Source organism: Microcaecilia unicolor, chromosome 3 (genome assembly GCF_901765095.1).
Source record: "Microcaecilia unicolor chromosome 3, aMicUni1.1, whole genome shotgun sequence".
Taxonomy (NCBI): domain Eukaryota; kingdom Metazoa; phylum Chordata; class Amphibia; order Gymnophiona; family Siphonopidae; genus Microcaecilia; species Microcaecilia unicolor.
Genome location: NC_044033.1, coordinates 205237889 through 205258117, shown reverse-complemented (window position 1 = coordinate 205258117; position 20229 = coordinate 205237889). Strand labels below are relative to the sequence as shown.

General features: G+C 43.9%; 1 protein-coding gene across 3 annotated transcripts in view; it reads right to left on the bottom strand.

Moving 5' to 3' along the window:
- Positions 1–2187: 2187 nt before the first annotated feature.
- DAXX (death domain associated protein) overlaps positions 2188–20229 on the bottom strand; it is a 36198-nt gene continuing 18156 nt past the window's right edge. The window contains exons 3-8 of one of the 3 annotated variants that reach the window (XM_030197202.1): positions 19124–19937; positions 17578–17777; positions 17117–17285; positions 14573–15989; positions 11518–11680; positions 2188–2736 (exon numbers count right to left, since the gene is read on the bottom strand). In XM_030197202.1, coding sequence (XP_030053062.1) covers positions 2677–2736; positions 11518–11680; positions 14573–15989; positions 17117–17285; positions 17578–17777; positions 19124–19937 — 2823 coding nt within the window. In that variant the 3' untranslated portion in view covers positions 2188–2676. The remainder of the gene's footprint in view (positions 2737–11517; positions 11681–14572; positions 15990–17116; positions 17286–17577; positions 17778–19123; positions 19938–20229) is intronic. The other 2 variants (XM_030197203.1, XM_030197204.1) reach the window with 2 other exon arrangements.

The window sequence follows — 20229 nt, the reverse complement described above, 5'->3', positions numbered from 1 at the left end:
TATTAAAAAGCAGCGGTCCTAGCACAGACCCCTGAGGAACCCCACTGACTACCCTTCTCCATTGTGAATACTGCCCATTTAACCCCACTCTCTGTTTCCTATCCTTCGAGAAATGATTGGCCAAAGCTTAAAAAATACCATCTGAGCCACTGTGCTGCTACATAAATCCCCAGATTCTATATATGGCATACTGAGTAGTGCGTGTACATATGTTCGCATGGCCAATTTATGTGCGCCACTACATTGAGCCAATTAGTCTTGATAATTGGCCAATAACAACCAATTATCAACACTAGTTGGGCATAATTGGAATTTACACGCACATTTTAGGCGTATTCTAAGAAGTGGTGCGGGTAAGTTCCCACGTGCGCAGCCAAAAGGGGGCGTGGTCATAGGAGTGTGGGCGTCAGGGCCATCGATCACATCTACGCGCGTGGTTACAGATTCCTAGATTTAGGTGCAGGCATTTATACCAGCTTTTCACCGACAAACGGCTGCGCTAATATCTGGGCACATCCACCCAGCCTATGTGCTGTTCTGAATGTAGATGCAGCTTACAGAATATCGCTAGGCACCTGAATTGGGCATGCCTAGATTGTAGTTGCTATCTATAGAATCTGACCCTAAGTGGCAAAATAATTAAAAGGCAAGGAGGAGTGGGGGTGGGGGGTTCACGTGGGGATGCTATAAGAGTCCAGGCATCCCTCATGATCATTTTAGGATTGAATTCTGAGTTAAAATGTACATTTATTATTTTTTAATTTTGGATGTGCAAATGGCATTTTATTTTGCTAGTTACGAATACTTGTCCACATTTTCAATACTGCAATAAAACAGATTTCATATTGAAAGGATGGGAGGGTTGCATCTCCTTGGCCTACATTTATATAGTGCAGGGATGTTGCTGGCCCTCATGGCATTAAGAATGGGTGTGTGAAGGGAGGGTGGAAAGGGGCAAAGGATTGCAATATACATTTGAATCAGAGTAAATAAAAAAACAAAACAGGATTGAGTACATGGCTGAAGAGAGGGAGCTACAAGACCCAAAAGGAAGATCTTCATGAAGTGGAGAACATTCCTATACAGGTCTATATCCTTCCACCCTCTTATCCTTTTGCATGTCACAGTGATGGAAATCAGTGTAAGGCTGCTGTTAAGGGAACAAGTACGGGATGAAATGTTGCCTGGGACAATGAGCATGCTGGAGGCTGTTGGCCTTTGCTAATGGAATGTGTGTATGTGGGTGGGGGGGAGGGGATTAATTTGTGGTTGGCAGGTGACTACTAGAAGCCATCTGAAAATCTGGTGGTTGAAGGCAGCAACGGCTGAGGCAGGGATTTGCCCATATGTCAGAGACTGGGGTGGCAGTTGTTACACAGATTTGGCGTTTAAGGCTTCAATTCAATTAAACCTAATAACTGTCTATTCCAATTCTTGATGTGGTTCGTTTGTATGGGGGCTAGATGGTGGGGAGTTACAGTAGGGTGGAGCAGCATGAAGGCTAAGAGTACCTCTGACTGTGTTATATGAAATACACAATACATTCAAACCAGGGAAGGATACAATAAAGACAGTCACATGCTTGGAAGGAATTAATAAAAGTTTGCTCAAGGAAAACGAGAGGTGTCTCTGGCAACTTAGGCAGAGGATCTAAGAGACTGGATGTATGGACATCTGTGGATGTTATTTAGGTTGTTAGAGAGCTTTGTGGTATGTACCTCTCAGTTTCAGGAGAATCAATCAGAGCAGCAGTGACAGCTGCAATCCTATTTTCTTACCTGGTTCAGACAAAATCTTTTTTTTCTTTCAGTTGTGCCCACCCCCCTACCTTTTGCGAACTGGCTCTGTAAAAACCAATCAGTACACAGTACAATGCAGTTGCAGCAACAGTGGGAAATGCAGGATGGTCTGGATGGGTTATGCATTCTTTGATGGCCAGGAAAACAGTGGGCCAATTGAGCAGCAGCTTGTTGATTTATATGGAGGCACATTCACAGTGGAGTCTGCTGCAGAATCAGGTTGTTAGAAGAGGAGTAACACTGTAGAAGCAAGAAAGCTATTTGTCAACAGAGGCAACCTAATCCTGGATCCGTTCCAGGTGAGGTAGGCCCTGTGAGTTAACAGAGGTCAGGGAAGGGAGGAGAAATTAGGTCAAGGATTACTAAAACAAACTGCCCAATTCTTTCAAAATGGCACAAAACCAGCTTGCAAGTGATCTGGGGTGAATTAGGAGGGTCCCCTCCTTCTCTAGCATGCAGGCACCCCTGAAACCACAAACTCCCATGTCACACTACCCTTCCTATAGCTGCAATGAAGTGCAGTGACAAGTTAAGAAGATCTGTCCATAAGTACAGCCAAGAGTAAGAAACAAGTTTATTCTTTTATCTTTACAAAAAAAAATCCATCAGAAAAGCAGGAAGCGCACAGCAGTCTCAGCCCTATCAAAATCTTATTCCATATTTCCTCTTCTAGCGCTTGGCTTATTTGTCCCATTGAGAAGTACAGAACAATCCCAGGAACATGGGCTTTTGCAGGTAAACGTCGAGGGGCCTGGCGCACCATGCCAGCCTTCTGGCTCTGAGGCGTTTCCATGGCCCCTTCCTCTTTTAGTAAAAGCAAAAGCCACCCAAATTTTCAACAGCGCTTCCAAGAACTGTCACCGTTCACCAGTTGCCTTCACTCAGAGTCTGAGAGAACAATGATTTCCTCTGGATCACACTGAGTCGCTGCATTTATCTGAAAGAGAGAAAAAGGCATGAGCAAGTGTCTCTTTACTAGAAGTAAAGCTCTCAAGCACAACCCCTCCCCCATCCCAAAACACCATATCTAAACAGGGAGGGGGAACACGCATGTACCAACTCAGCCCCTGGACATGCCAAGTTCAAAGGGGCACATGTACACCCTCTAGTCTGCCATGCTGCAACCAGTACAGCAGAAGGCACCTCGCTTCGAGGAATAGCCTAGTGGTTAGTGCAGTGGACTTTGATCCTGGGGAACTGAGTTCGATTCCCACTGCAGCTCCCTGTGACTCTGGGCAAGTCACTTAACCCTCCATTGCCGCCCCTGGTACAAAATAAGTACCTGAATATATGTAAACCGCTTTGAATGTAGTTACAAAAACCTCAGACAGGCGGTATATCAAGTCCCATTTCTCCTTCCCCTATAAGACACAGGTGGATACAGATACCACTCAAATAGATGGGGGGAGGGACAGCGGCAAGGTGTATATATATCTACCATACGTGGTGAACAGAAAAAAAAAAAAGGAACCTGCACATTTTACATCATGAGTTACTGGGCACCTACTTAAGTCAATTTTTCAATAAATGTGCAAAAATGTATTGAAAACAAGGCAATGACAATACACATTACCACTCCCTAATGCTGTGGTCACATACCTTGCAAAATACAAGACTCAAAAATGGGGAACAAAATAAACAGTCATTCAGCGTACATTTAACAAAGAGGAGGGGGCATAGCACTCATCTACCAATCTCACCTCACGACAAACCACTGCGGAATCTATAACCCACCTCAAAATAGCCTCAATCAGCATAAAACCCTGCTCGACCACCTAAATTGCGTCCTATTCTACAGACCACCATGTAACTGGAACGAAAGCCAGGCGGACTTCATTTCAAATACATGTGTATCTAACTCCAATACACTAGTATTAGGAGACATTAACTTTCACCTTGAAGACCCAAACTCTACCAATGCACGAGATTGCAAGGACTTCCTTAATCTATGTAACCTTACATGGCCACACATGCAAACAACCCACGCGAAGGGTCACACACTCAACTTCATCTCATACAAACTGTCCACTGATCAGAACCTAACCATAACACAAACTAGATGGACAGAAACACCATGGACCGACCATTACAAGCTAAACCTATTCCTAAAATGGCGAAAAAGGGGCTCTCTCCACACATGAGAACACACAACTTATACCACGAGAGGCCAAACAGACACGGTTACTTTCTGGCAACAGATATACGACGACGACTGGACAGCACAAATGGAATCCATATACTACCTCTCAGAATGGGACAAAAAATGCAGACACATATTAGACAAAATAGCACCCTTACAAATAAGACCTTCACTTAGACATAACTCGACACTGTGGTTCAACGAAGAACTGAAAAAAAATAAAAACACAGTCTAGGAAACTGGAACGCGCATGGAAAAAAACAAAAGACGAACAAACACTTAACGCATGGAAACAACTACAAAGGAAATACAAATACGCAATAAGACAGACCAAAAGGTTGTACTACAAAACTAAAATAGGGCCGGACTACAAAAACACAAAGAAACTATCCCATTTCGTGAACAAACTACTAGACACAACGCCGGTCACCACACCCAACACCGACATTCCATCTGCAGACAACCTTGATAAATATTTCAATGAAAAAATTGTAAACCTACGCAAAACCCTACCTCAGTACATACAATATGGACATAGAAAACTTAATTAATGGTCTAGACCCAACCCCTGGCGAATACCCCGCCGACCGAATATGGTCCAATTTTGCCCTCCTCAGCACCGACACAGTTACCCAAGCGATAAAAAAATACTCCAACAGCCATTGTTAACTGGACACCTGCCCCAGCTACCTAATACGATCAGCCCCCCACTGCTTCATAATAGATCTTACATCCCATTTAAACTTCATGCTTCAACAGGGTATCTACACTAAAGAAAAAGGCAACATCCTGCTCACTCCAATACCAAAAGACACCGAGAAAAAAACGAACAACATCACCAACTACCGCCCAGTAGCATCTATCCCATTAGTAGTCAAACTAATAATGGAAGGTCTGGTGACCAAACAACTCAATGACTACATACACAAATTCACTATATTACATGAGTCACAATCAGGATTTCGACCCCTACACAGCACCAAAACAGTACTACTCACTCTCCTAAACAAATTCAAGCAGGAAATAGCAATAGGCAAGAGCATTCTCCTCCTTCAATTTGACACGTCAAGTGCATTCGACATGGTTAACCATAACATATTGCTAAGACTCCTAGATTACTTCGGAATCAGTGGTGGCACTCTCAATTGGATTAGGGGTTTCCTAACCACAAGAACATATCAAATGAAATCAAAAACAAACATATCGTCTCCGTGGAAACCAGGCTGTGGAGTACCGCAAGGATCTCCACTATCACCGATCCTTTTCAACTTCATGATGACTCCACTAGCCAAGACCTTATCCACCCAAGGCGTTAACCCATTTATCTACGCTGATGATGTCACATTATATACCCCCTTCAAACATGATCTGTCAGAAATCACCAACAAAATCAAGCTAAGCCTAAACATCATGAACTAATGGGCAAATGCATTCCAACTAAAACTCAACACTGAAAAAACACACTGTCTCATCATTTCAACCCAGTACAATACATACAAACCCACAAACATTAACACCCCAGGATACACCCTCCCTATCTCAGACAGTCTGAAAATTCTCGGAGTAACAATTGACCGTAACCTATCACTAGAGACCCAAGCAAATTCCACCTTAAAGAAAATGTTTTTCTCAATGTGGAAACTCAAACGCTTGAAACCATTCTTCCCGAGGGAAATATTTTGTAACATGGTACAGTCAATGGTACTAAGCAACGTAATTACTGTAATGGAATCTATGTGTGATGCAAGAATCAAATCATAAAGAAACTCCAGACCGCCCAAAACACAGCAGCCAGACTTGTATTTGGAAAAACACGTTTTGACAGCGCCAAACCACTCCGAGAAAGAACGTATCACTTTCAAAATCTGCACAACTGTCCATAAAATCATCTACGGTGATGCACCGGGATACATGACAGACCTTATCGACCTGCCAACCAGAAACACCACAAAATCTGCACGATCATACCTAAACCTCCACTACCCAAGCAGCAAAGGTCTCAAATACAAATCCACCTATGCATCCAGCTTTTCCTACCTAAGCGCACAACTATGGAACGCATTACCAAAAGCAGTAAAAACTACGCCCGACCACCTATATTTTCGGAAAGCACTAATGACAGACCTGTTCAGAAGAGCAAACCCTACCGACCCAACATAAAAATACTTGGGACACTTGCAACACAATGTAACAGACATTACTGGACTCTTCTTCCCCCTTTCCCTCCCTAAGTTCCCCCCCAACTGTACCTACCATACATGTACCTCACTTTGTATTCATTCATACTATGTATTTGTTCAGACCAGAATCGGCTAACACCGTTAACGGTTATATGTAAGCCACATTGAGCCTGCAAAAAAGGTGGGAAAATGTGGGATACAAATGTAACAAATAATAATAATAATAATTATGTGCCCTTTCTACATTGTAGAAGCTCCATGTTTGTTATTGCAGTAAATTAAGGTTAATTTCAGTCAAAAATTTTGTTCCAAATGTCCTCCCCAAGCAGACACACAAGCGCAAAGGTGTATACGCTGTTGTCTTTTTTTTTTTTTTAAGTTTTATTTATAGCAAATTTAAAAATGACAATTCAAGAAAAAAAACTCTTGTACAGAAAAAAAAGCAAGCAAAAGAAAACAAAAACCACAAAAACAAAATTACAGGTTAATTCACCAATAAACTCTTAGAAAATAGTACTTAAATGCTTCCAATCAAGTCCACAATAATGGGGGGAGAGGAACAAAAATTACTATAAGAGTAAAGTTTATTAAAATGTGATATTCTGCCCAGCCTTAACGGATCACGGCAGATAACAATAAAACATCAATACAAAAGAATTCTATATATCACAAAGAAAAGACCTAACTCATCCACACTGAAGAATCATTCATCTTTTTTAAAAGAAAAAACCCCAAAACTAATTACTTATCATATATTCATGTCATATTTCACGGACTCGACAATATATTTTTTTCTCATCTCCAGGAGAAAGGTTAACACTAGTGTAAAAAAATGAGTTTTCTATAAAATCTTGAGTTTCTTAAAATTTGTTTCCTGACAAATCAATTTAGGAAGATTACTCCTACGCCACACCACACCACACCACAGGAGCAACGCCCCCCCCCCCCCAAAAGCACTTGCACGAGTAGACTCCTCCTAACAGGCTTTAGAAATATGTGGCATCACCATCCTATAATCCTTCAAACATCTTAATGTCCTTGCTGGAGTATATGCAATGGCTAAGCTGCACAAATAAGACGGAGAACATTCATAATAAGCCTTATGTGCCAGGATTAAGATTTTAAATGAAACACAATATTGAACAAAGGAGTCACATGATATCTGCGAAGCTTATCAAGAACTCTCAAAGCTGTATTCTGTAACATTTGCAAACACTTTACAATAATATTTGTCAAAACAGCGTACACCATATTACCATAATCAAGATGTGAAAAGCATGAAGCGGTGTATGCAAGGCTACCTCATCAAAATCATCAGCCCGTAACTGACGCAATACAAAAACACCCTTTTTAACTAAAGATGATATTTACTCCTGAAATGTTAACTTATAATCAAAAATAATCTGTAACTAATGAAAACCATCTACAACTACCATCAGTTTACCACATAATATTGGTGAGAAATGAAAAACTGGGATGCTCATCCTGACCGAAATCCAGCAGACCACTGTCTTATCAATATAGTTGAAACCAAACGATGATCGTTTCTTAGTTAGCTTAACCTGGGTGGCATATAACTTCTGAGTCTGCTAACACCGAACATGCAGTGAGGGGGTACGATGTTATCTCCAAATGCCTAACTTGTTTCTTCAAGAGTTTTAAGCTTGGAGGATACTAGCTATTAAATTTAGATTTCTTATTTGAACTTGTCTTAAGTGGGACAATGATCTCACTTTCTTTTTGTAATGCACTATATGATGAATTCTCAGTTATTGATTTTGCTGGATAAAAAAGTGTGGTGCTATGCAACTTGATCAGTATCAGAATACAGATCTGACCGCCATCATTCTCCTTCAGACCACTGAAAGCCTAGAACAATAGAAATGGCTGGGAGGATACTGTAAAGTTATTCACCACCCTTCTCCAAGAACAGAATTTGTATATTGACAGCAATCAAAGAGACTGGATATAACAAAAGAAAGTCCATCTATCTGAAACTCCCAGACAATGACCCACCTAATCTTGTCAAGTACATTTGGGCGTGTACTACAGCACATGGTCAGCCAGGACTCTTATGATATAGTTTAACCACGTGACCAGCTAAATCAACATTTCCATGCCTCCATCTGAAAATCCAGATATATTGATATACCCCATATGATCAACCCTTATGGCCCAACAGGAATGATTATAAAAACTGGACTTCCAATGAATTCTGCCCCTGTCTCTGGACCCTCCCCGAATCTCTCTGGGCCTTGCTGGATTCCCCCCCCCCGCCAAGATAAGACTTTCTCCAGGTTCCATTCCCAACAAATCCGTAAAAAGGCTTCTTTTCCAGCAAGGATTGACCATCCAGCTACAGAGCTCCTTTCACCACTGCAACCAGAAGCAGAAAGAATACATCTGAGCCTCAAGTGAGTTAATATTAATCCAGCATAGTTAATTCTGCCTTACTAACAATATTTATCTTGTGGCACGTTTTCCTTGTGTAAGATCCCTAAACTGCCTTCTAAAACTATTGTACTACATGTATTGTAAATAAACTTTATTTGTACTGAGAATAAGAATCTAGTCCTTACGTTCTGAGCACATTTCCTTACAAATTATACAGCGCAGGTTAATGCAATTCCCCAAACACATATATTTCTTTACCACATTATATTTGGACTACCTCATCCCATAATACTGCTTGATCCTTTAGAGTTTTCTCAATAAAATCCTCAGGAAAATTAAAAAAATTGACAGTTGCTCAGGGTCAACCTTTCTAAGATCTCTAAAACATCCATCCATATTTTTATTTCCTTTGGGCACAACAGAATGAATGAAAACTTTATAAGATGATGGTCAGTCCAGGTAAGAGGAGTAACCAAAACATTTTCACACGAATAAAAATTAGGTGGGTTAATCAACACAAAATCCAACATATATGCCTATTTATATGAGTGGGTATATGGAGCAGAAAGATCATCAAAATGTGTAATAAAATCACCCCAAATAATAATCTTTGAATACAGTAACCAAATCCACAATCGTTTGATAAATATTGTCCCAAATACTGGGTTGATAAACCAGATGAGCAATAAAATAAAGCAATACACAGTGGGTCAGGCAGCAAAAGTTTGCCTATCAAAATTTCTTTATATTGATATGAATTAGAAGGTAACTGTAACAAAGAGATGCTTTACTAAAAAAGCTAGACCACCACCCCGCTTGGCAGCCCGGGAAAATGAAATAAGAATAACCAGGGGAGGAGGCGTTAATGAAATAGGCTTCATCTCCCTGTCCCAAACTGTGGAATACTTTACCAATTGAGCTTCGTGCACTGAAAACCTATTTTTTTTTGCCAGGTGGATGGGCTGGAGAAGTGATGAGGATATCATGTTATTTGGATAATATCGATAACTGCAGTTCTTGTGTTATGCGTTGTGATGATATCATGATGTTTGTCAATTTAAAAAAAATGTTAAATTTATTATGTGTGTGATTATTCTCTGCTTAGAATCTGTGGATAATGCGGATTATAAATACATTTTATTATTACCATTATTAGTGTCTTAACCAGGTCTCTGTTAGATATAACATCCATCCTATGGTCTTGAATGAGATCATATATCAATAAGGATAAAGATGGGCTCAGTCTGAGCTGTCTAGATATCCTTTCCAGTGTTAAGACAGCTACCCCGCTAGGAAGGGGAGCAGGGCTTATCAGTACTTTGGTTGACAAAAAAGTAGTCAAATGGGATGGATAAAAAAAAAAAATAATAATAAATCATACCATAGAAACATGACGGCAGATAAGGGCCAAATGGCCCATCCAGTCTGCCTTTCCTCAGTACCCAATAACTCCTCCTTTTTTTAAGGGATTCCAAATGCCTGTCCCATGCTTTCTTAAATTCCAACAGTCTTTGTCTCCATGACCTCCACCGGGAGGCCATTCCACGTATCCACCACCCTTTCTGTGAAAGAGTATTTTCTTAGATTCCTCCTAAGCCTATTTCCTCTTAACTTCATCCTATGCCCTCTCATTCCAGAGTTTTTCTTCCTTTGAAAAAGGCTCACCTCCTGTACATTAACGCCATTGAGATATTTGAACGTTATCTCTCCCGCCTCTCTTCCAGCAAATACAGTTGAGGTTCATGAAGCCTATCACTATATATTTTATGACGAAGACTGCTTACCAATTTGGTAGCCGCCCTCTGGACCAACTCCATCCTGTTTATATCCTTCCGTAGGTGTACTCTAAGTGGGGCCTCACCAGAGACTTATACAAGGGCACTATCACCTCTTTTTCCTGCTGGTCATCCCTCTCCTTATGCACCCGAGCATCCTTCTGGCTTTGACCGTCACCTTTTCTACCTGTTTGGTCACCTTAAGGTCATAAGACACAATCACCCCCAAGTCCCGCTCTTCTTTCATACACAGGAGCACTTCACCTCAGATTTGTTACTGTGCCCTTGGATTCTTGTAACCCAAGTGCATGACCCTGCATTTCTTAGCATTAAATCTTATTTGCCAATTTTCAGACCATTCTTCAAGCTTCACTAGATCCTTCTTCATGCCATCCACTCCCTCCGGGGTGTCCACCCTATATAGAGTTTGGTATCATCCGCAAAGAAACAAACCTTACCAGACAACCCTTCTGCAATATCACTCACAACTCTTCTTACATCTGTTGTACCAGTTTCATCAATCTTTTTCAGAAGCTTATTTAACCTCCTTCCCCCCCCCCCCCCCCCCCACTACCCAATTCTTTGTTGGAAATTCAGCAATAAGTTGTTTTGTACTGTAACATTTAGTTTGTAAAAAAAACTCAGTAACAACTCTCTTTGTCAGTAAACACCATTTCCCCAGTTAATATAAACACGGATATCACTTTTGCACAGAAAAAAAAAAAAAAGGCAGCGAGTCCAGTTCTGGTGGTCAATTACGCAAAAGGGAAAGGGGATGGGATTTGATATACCATCTTTCTGTGGTTACAATCAAAGTGGTTTACATGTTACATACAGGTACTTATTCTGTACCTGAGGCAATGAAAGGTTAAGTCACTTGCCCAGAGTCACAAGTTGCCGCAGTGGGAATTAAACCCAGTTCCCCTGGTTCTCAGGCCACTGCACTAACCGTAAGGCTACTCCTCCACTCCAAAAGTTGTTTGACATTTATTTTGGTACAAATTATCCAAACTTGCTTAAAATTATGCTGTTAACAGATGACAAAATCTAGGATTTCCCTTTCATTTTCTCTTCCCTGTGAGGATACCCCCAGATGCCATAATACATACGCCCAGGTATTTGGGATGAAATCGTGGGAGAAAGCAGAGATCTTTTGCACGCTCAAATGAAGCTGTAAGTGTTAAAGAGAATGTGATCCGTGTCTTCCCTTCCTGTGTGGTGTCCCTCACCTTTGCCAATTTCTTCTGTCGCGGGGAACTGTGCTGAGAGTTGCTCACAGGGCTGTGTAGAGATGAGTCCAGCAGGACAGCAGGGGACTCACAAGCTACCTGTACGTCCAGAGACAGATCAGCTGCTTTCTCCCCTGAGTCGATGCTCTGTATCTGTTCGTAGCTAAGAAGAGAAAGTTAAAATGTGAAGGCGCTCTGGCACTAGCTTTCACAGTAACAGTACAGAGAAGTTGAAGCATTAGGGCAGTGGTTTCCAACCCAATCCTCGGGGCACACCCAACTAGTCAGATTTTCAGGGATATCCACATTGAATATTCATGAGTGCGTGCAAATCTATCTCATGAATATTCATTGTGAATATCCTGAAAACTAGACTAGGTTGAGAGGTAGTGCATTGAGCACCCCGAGCTCCACTCTCATAAATTGACTATACCGGGGGGGGGGGGGGGGGGGGGGGGGGGAGGGGGCAGGGAGAGAAAGAGGGAAGACACATGACTGTCCTGAGGCTCTGCTGTCATAAGGATCCTGGACCCTGCTTTCACACAGCAACTCTACAGGCTGCATGCTAAAGTCGCAGCTCCCCTTTCAGTCATGCTCCATCTATAACCACTCACTGTGATAAGGAGCCTTCACATACAGGCTGAGCTGATCACCGATGCAACAGTAGAAAGTCCACCCCTTCCCTCCCAGTACCACTGTGCTGCGTGCTACTGCCGGCTCCCCGGTACAAAAGTGCTAATTCCACCTCACCTCCCCCCCCCCCTCAGTACCACTGCACTGTGTCCTACCCTCGGCTCCCTAATACAACAGCACCAAGTCCACCCCTTCCAGTACCAGTGGGCTGTGCATTACGCTCGGCTCCCCAATACAAGCAGACAGTGCGTGCAACATGTGCCCCCCCCATGATTAGCGTGTTCCATACCCAGCAACCTTTAGTGTACGATCGTTGTACCTCTTTGTGCCATGAAAGAGCTGAGAACCAGACAAACCCAGGGTTCAAATCCCACTGAGACTCCTTGTGAGCTCGGCCAAGTCACACAGCGGGCAATTCTGTATAAAATTGCCAGTATTTAGGCGCCACAATGTGTACAAAATGCTGGACACTAAACGCTGTTTTAAAATGGCATTTGGGCACCGATGCTGTTATAGAAGAGGGTGTGTCAGCATTTATCTGTCAACATTTAAAAGCAAGCACTTACCCTGGTCTAAGGCCTAAATTAGAGCATCCTATAAAAGTTTATTTTTTAATGGAAAAAGTAACTAACTTGTTAGTCTCACTCACACACACACAAGGAGTGACATGGGCTGCACATACTGCAACACGACATGTTTATCCACTCCTACCCTAGCTGATATAATATTTAATCACCTCTCTGACTTCATATTTATTTTATTTGTATTATTTAGATTTTGCTCACACCTTTTTCAGTAGTAGCTCAAGGTGAGTTACATTCAGGTACTTTGGATATTCCTCTGTCCCAGAAGGGCTCACAATGCCCTCCCGCGGGAGGTGGTGGAGATGAAAACGGTAACTGAATTCAAACATGCGTGGGATAAACATAAAGGAATCCTGTTCAGAAGGAAGGGATCCTCAGAAGCTTAGCTGAGATTGGGTGGCAGAACCGGTGGTGGGAGGCGGGGCTAGTGCTGAGCAGACTTCTATGGTCTGTGCCCTAAATCAAGGTAAGGTATACACAAAAAGTAGCACATATGAGTTTATCTTGTGTTGTTGGGCAGACTGGATGGACCGTGCAGGTCTTTTTCTGCCGTCATCTACTATGTTACTATGTACCTGAGGCAATGGAGGGTTAAGTGACTTGCCCAAGATCACAAGGAGCAGCAGTGGGGTTTGAACTGGCCACCTCTGGATTGCAAGACCGGTGCTCTAACCACTAGGCCACTCCTCCACCTTTCTTTAGTCACCTTATTTTCTAACGCCTCTTAATCTCTTACCTATCTGTATGTTCCATCTTTGCTTATACCCTATGCTGTCTATTAAAATGTTCTATTATGTATTGTGTTGTCATTGCAAGTAGTATACCATGCCATACTTTGTACTGTTATTTGAATATTTTTACTGCTGTAATTGTCTATTGCTCATGTTTGATCTATTCTTACTGTACACTGCCTTGAGTGAATTCCTTCAAATTCCTTTGAGCCTACAAATAGGAGGGAAAATGTGGGATACAAATGTAATAAATAAATAAACAGACAGTAAATAAATCCTAATGAAAAAAATAAATAAATTTGCTATACCAGTGCAAAGTGGTGTACAATAATCAAAGAAAGGAAAGGATCTACAATGGTGGATAGGAACGTGCTATAAGGCCGTACACACCAACAACAGAGAAGGACAAAACAGAGACAAAGGGGAGGGAAAAGGACAGGGCTAATCAAACATGAAACAGCGACTGCACTTACTCAGAGGAGAAAGGAAAGCTTGTTGGAAGAGCCATGTTTTAATTAGGAACTTGACATTTTTTTTTTAAAGAAAGGTTTCAGATTAAATAACAAGGGGTAAGACATAAAGAATGCTCGATGCCTGGTGAACTCAAGGGACACAGTTTTTGGACTGGGAAGAATGAGTCGGTGGTCATTCAAAGAACAAAGGGTTCTGCTGGGTGAATAGGGAATAGTGAGGAAAGATAGAGTGGAAGGCCAGTCCAGAAAGGAACCACCCATGCCCCGCCTGCACGTACCCTCCTTGCAATTGCGCACTATAGAATTTAGACGCTTGTACATGCGTAAGTGCAAATTTAAGCCAATTAACATAATTTAATGCCAATTAATTGAATTGTGCGTGTTTTGTAACATATGTGCACAATTTCATGCCCAGTGTTACAGAATTAGAGAATTAACCCTCCCATTGCCTCAGGTACAAACCTGGCATTTGAGTCCTCTAGAGAAAAGGAAATCCCTAGTGTACCTGAATGTAACTCACCTTGAGTTCCCATTGAAAAAGATGTGAGCTAAATGCAAAATCTCTTCCCACTCATCCTTTGCAGCCTACGCTGCTCACGCACCGCCCCACCCCTCTCCATTTCTCAGTTCGTACCTGTATGATTCGTCCTCCTCTCTTCTAAGCCGTTTATGGGGCTGGCAGGTTTGGTGCACAGAGCTCCCTGGACGTCCATTGAGATTTGTGTTAATAGGGCTTCCGTTTTCTAACGGGGAGCTGCTGGCTTCTTTGCAGGACGCTGGAGGGCTGCATGATCGCGACAGAGTTCGCTTTTTGTGACATAATGCCATGGAGGACTTTTCAGGTCCAGAATAAAGTCTACAGCCATCGACGGACAGAGGTCTTTCTGGGACTTTAGGAGGCGTCTTCCTGAAGCCCTCTGCAGACAACGGTCTCTCTGGAATCTGGGGCACTGCTTCCCTGGTTCCTTCTTCAAGTAAATGTCTCTCTAGAATCTGGGGGGATGCCTCCCTGGAGCCTCCAGAAAAAGGAGTTCTCTCTGGAGCCAGAGAAGACACCTTAACTGCCAAGGTATCAAGGGAAGCAACAGCTATAGACTCTATCAGCTTAGCAGGGCTTGCTCTGCTTTCTCCAGCTGATTCCTGGGGCATCTTCTCTTGCATCCTTGAGGTATCCTCATTTGTATCCAAAGGAAATTCTGTTCTAGTACATGAAGACACAGATGTCTTTTCTATGCTGGTATCTTTCTCGGATACCTGAGACCCTGAAGACACCATCTGAGGTGGTAGACTCACTGAACTGTTATTAATGTGGCATGGAAAGGCTGCCTGATGATCTGGAGACATGGAGTGAGATGGAGGAGCTGCCTGATAGTCAGCTGGTGCCAGTGATGTCTCTCCAGAATCAGCTGGGTCTTGGGATGCTGAAGATTTCAACTGAGGGTCTGGAAATACCACCTGAGACCTTGGCGATAATGCTGGAGATGTGCTTGTCGCTGCGAGTGCCATTTCTATACATCCTGAATCTGTAAATGGATCAAGTGACCCCGGAGACATTGCTTTAGACAAAGCCTTTGGAGACTGTGATTCACTGGAGTCCAATGGCAGTGGCTCAACATCTAGAACAAACTCCTGTGTGGAGCTCTCAGTCTTCAAGCTGTCCGAGTCAGGAAATGGTAGGCTCTCGGGCTCAGTTTCATGAGCCATGACCGTTTCGCTGCTATCTAATGGACCAGACAATTCTGGAGTCTCAAGCCGTGTATCCTCACTGCTTTCTCTCTGCTCCATGGCTTCCTCATTCTGAGATTTAGGGGTCTCAAGCCTAGCTTCCTCCTTCTGACTGTCTCCGCAATTTGCGTCTTCCTCATGATCTTTTGAATGGTTGTCTAGGCAGCCTTCCTCCTCCTCTTCTTCCTCCTCTTCCTCCACTTCATCATCATCATCCTCATCGTCATCGTCGTCATCAATGTCGTCATCACCAGCGGAAGAGAAAGGCAGTGGTTGATTGTCCATCTGTTGGTCACCTTCTGTGATCTCTGACATCGGTTCATCCTCTATTTAATGAAAGAGGAAAAAAAGTGTCAACAAAAGGAAAAAAACTGCACATCAAGGTAACTCTTGCAGGCTGCTACTGACTAAGCTAGGTCTAATGGAGAGAGAGTTACCATATGGTGTGGTACGCAGTGGATGTGAACACTGGAGCTGCAGATAGTGACAGGCTGGGCTCTGAAGAAGGATCCACAGGAGAACACTGGTGAGTTCTGGTGGTGGTGGTGTGTGTGTGTGGGGGTTCTTTTTTTAATGGAGAAGGTGAAGTAGGGAGATTTCAGTGGAGGAGAGCTATGACCATTATGGAGCTGGATAAACTAGACTGAGGGGAAGAGGGACCTTTACAAGTACTGGAGGAGCGTGTGTGGGTGTGGGGGCACACATGCTCAGTAGCAGCCAAAAGGCTTCTCTTGAGCTGGAGAGCTCCAGCACAGTGGATCCATCACCGCAAGCATGCCTGCATGTTCCCTGTTTGTCTGCGGAGAGCCCCCAAGATCTTTGAGCAAGCTGTGTAATCAGAAGGTCTTTCACGTTCTTCCACCCACTAGCACTACTGACCCTTCCAATATGGCCAGCCCACTCTATTGTTCTTCACCTACATCCTCCAACATCCTTGTTCTCCTGGACTTTTCTGCTGTTTCCAGTCACTCCCTCCTGTTAATCCCTCTGCTTTGTCTGGCTTAGGCCTCACACCTCGTTGTCATTCCCTAACCATTCTTTGCCCTCTGTGGTGGTGGTGGGAAGGAGGATGGGTGCTATACTCACAGTCTGGGAACATTTTGTTGAAGAATTTAATAAGGTCAAATTAGATTTACCTGCTAATTTTCTTTCCTTTAGTCCCTCCAGACTAGCCCAGATGCTTGGGTTTATGCACTCCTCCTAGCAGGTAGAGACTGAGAACTAACTGTGATGTTATGACATATAGAACTCTGTGAAGCCCTCCAACTCTTAGTAATTCTCAGTCTCCAGCAGGTGGAAGTTCTGATTCCCGTACAGCCTGGAGTGGTCTGGGAGGACAAGACTTTACAGTGGGGAGCTAAAAGGAAATTGGAAGGATAGCAGCAAAAGATTAAAGATTAAGGAAGCCTAATTCTGCTCCAAGCAATCCATAATCTTTGATCTAAGGGCTTACCTGGTGTCTCCCCCTCTTCCTCCTCAGCATCTGACGCCTGCTGGCAGTTCTTCAGTTCTTCCTCTATGTCTGTATCTGAGGAATCTTCCTCTTCCTCCTCATCTTCTTCCAGCTCGGATTCCCTCTCAGATGCTGGGGAGCGCACATCTTCACTTGTTGTGCTGCTCTGCTGGATGGGGAGAGGGGATAGGGAAAGGAGCCGATTCAGAAAGGGCTGAGATCAGAACATGAGAAGGGGCTATACCTGGGTTTTACTGCCTGTTCACCTGTTCCTCCCCTGCCCCCAGCTTAGCTGTTTGATTATAGTGCAAGGAGAGGCTGCACCTGGGTTTTACTGCCTGGCTCTCTTGGGTGGACTGATAAGTTACAGGGGGCAATGGTGTTGTACCTGGCCTTTACTTGCTGCCTCAGCCCCTTCCCCTAGGTGGGCTGCTGACTTACAGGGTGCGATGGCATCGTACCTGGTCTCTACTGGCCAGCTCTCTCGAGTCAGCTGCTGCTCTTAAAGTTCTCTCTCTTTTCTTCCTTCGTTCTTCCTCTTCATTCTCATCTTGCATCTCAGCGTACTTCTTGATCACGTTGGTCAGGCTGGACACTGCCATGCTGCGGTTTTCCCTGAGGCGTCGTGCAAGGATAGGGTCAGAGAGCGCTGGGTCAAACCCTATTGGTGAAAAAAACCAAAAACAGCAAACCAAAACCTTCCATAAATCCCCTTTCCCCTTCTCAGTGCAGCCTTCTCACAGCCCTATGGCGAAAAGCAAAAAAAAAAAAAAAAAGTCTGCAAACTGCAATTTCTTTAATTGGACTGAAGACGAGAAGGAATTTGTAGGTCTCAAAACCTCAGCTTCGTCCTCATGTCTGCATGCATCAGGCCTATAGAAGAAATGCATGCAAGTTTTTATTAATAATAATAATGTAACCTCAAAACCTTAGGCCTATTGCTATCTTAATTAATTCTTATGTTGATCCAATTAAAAACATTTGTGTATTTTGGAGAATAAAGTTTTCAGGCTTTTTAGAAGCAATGGACTTGTCATCCTGGAACACTGTCTTCTTCCAACCCTTTTTTCTCATTTTGATTGCTGTGGAAGTACTGCTTTTGGTGGTGTAAATATTCAGCTGGCAGTGGTCAGCGTTTTTTTATCCTCGGATATGCAATGCCTGGCCACATCGGGACGCCTGCATCGAACAGCTTGGCATATGTGGCCAGCTAACGCTTATGTGGTTAAGTTGCAATATTTAGCATTTATCCGCATAAAGTTAGAGCTGTGTTTTATGTGCTCACCTTATGCGGTTAAGCATTGAAAATCAACACTTAACTGCATAAATATTAACTCTGACCCGGATCACCCACAAAGTTAGCCTGTTTCGGCTTAGGTGCTAACAGCAGTTATTCAGCGGCACTTAACCGTTTGAGTGCCACTGAATATTAGTGAAGAGCCAGCAGCCTCTCCTGGTCGTTTAAATCACTTTCAACGAATTACGCTCTGTACTCCTTTCAGGGGATACACAAAGTGGAAGTAAATATGGAATTCGGTCACCACCAGACATCACCAAGCCCACTCTCCCCATCTCCTTTACCATTACAGGCCCAGCTCAATGCTGCATTGCAGTGGCGTACCAAGGGCGGGGGGGGGGGGGGTCCGCCCTGGGTGCACGCCGCTGGGGGGGTGCCGCGCGCCGGTCAGCGTCGTTGGTTTCCATGCTCCCTCTGCCCCGGAACAGGAAGTAACCTGTTCCGGGGCACAGGGAGCATGGAAACCAACGACGCTGACCGGCGTGCGGCACCCCCCCAGCGGCGTGCACCTGGGGGGGGGGAGGGGGGGTTCTTTTGCCAGGGTGGGGCGCATCAACGATCCGCCCCGGGTGTCAGTGCCCCTCGGAACGCCACTGCTGCATTGTGTCTTTGCCTCCCCATTCCTAAGGATCCCATTTCCCCATATTTTCTGAATCCTGTTGGTTTGCGCACATACACACACACAAACACAAACACACCCACCCACCCACCAGGTTTATACTCATCGGTTAAGTGGCTCCCAAAGTTGTAAATCATGTCCAGGTGCCGCCTCTCCTGTAGCCGGTTGCCCACCTCCCGGAAGGCATCCTGCGCCATGCTTTGCATTTGTTTCTTGGCAAGGCCCAAACCATGGCGAATGCTGGTTTTCTGAATGACCTTCAGAATGTCTCCATAGTCCGGGAAGTTGTCAGGCTTGTTGATGAACTTCTCCACGCGGCGGTTGACTTCGGGGTAGCGGGTGCCACGGTAGGGTATCCGCTGCTCAATGACGCGACCGGTCAGGCTGCAGCATTTCTTCAGCTCACACAGCTTGTCGAAGATCCTCATCATTTTCCTTTTCAGGCGGTTCTCCTGGATGTAGGTGGAGTCCTGGTCATCCATCTCCTCCAGGTCCAGCTCCTTCTCCTGCAGTCGCCGAATCTCGGCCGTGTACATCTTCAGCAGGTTCTCGAGATACCGAATTTGTCTCCTGGAACCCGTCTGTCGCTTCTCAGTGACCTCTGCAGGCTGTTCAGCAGCAGGATCCACCTCGGTTGCGGGATCTGCGGCACTCAAGGGGGCAGAGGGGGTGGTGCTTAACGCTACTTTTTTTTTCTCCGAGTGAGCTTTAAAGACGGTACAGAGCTCGTTGATGTAAACGTACACTTTGCTCTTCTTATTCTGAACCCGGGTCAGACAGCGGCCAATCACATTCCGAAACTCCGTGGAAGACAGGAATTTGGGGCTGGTTTTTTGCTGTCGCCCTTTTAAATATGGTATCACCTCTGGATGTTCTAGCGTGAGCTGGGAACAGAACTCCACAAACTACAACCAGAAAAAGAGGGAGAGATATAAAATACCGACAAACAACTGAATGTTCAAATCATGATGTTTCTTGTGGCCTTTAGAGAGTTACAGCATCCTCCACTGCCTCAGGTACAAGCTTGGATTATAAGCTCTATTGGGACAGGTAAAATTACCTACTGTACCTGAACGTAACTTGCCTGGAGGTAAGCCCAAACCACCAACAACCCATTCTATCCATGTTACACAGTTATTCCCCGAGAGGACCCAGGGAACACAAATCATACCTGTCCAGGACAGGAATAATAAGCTC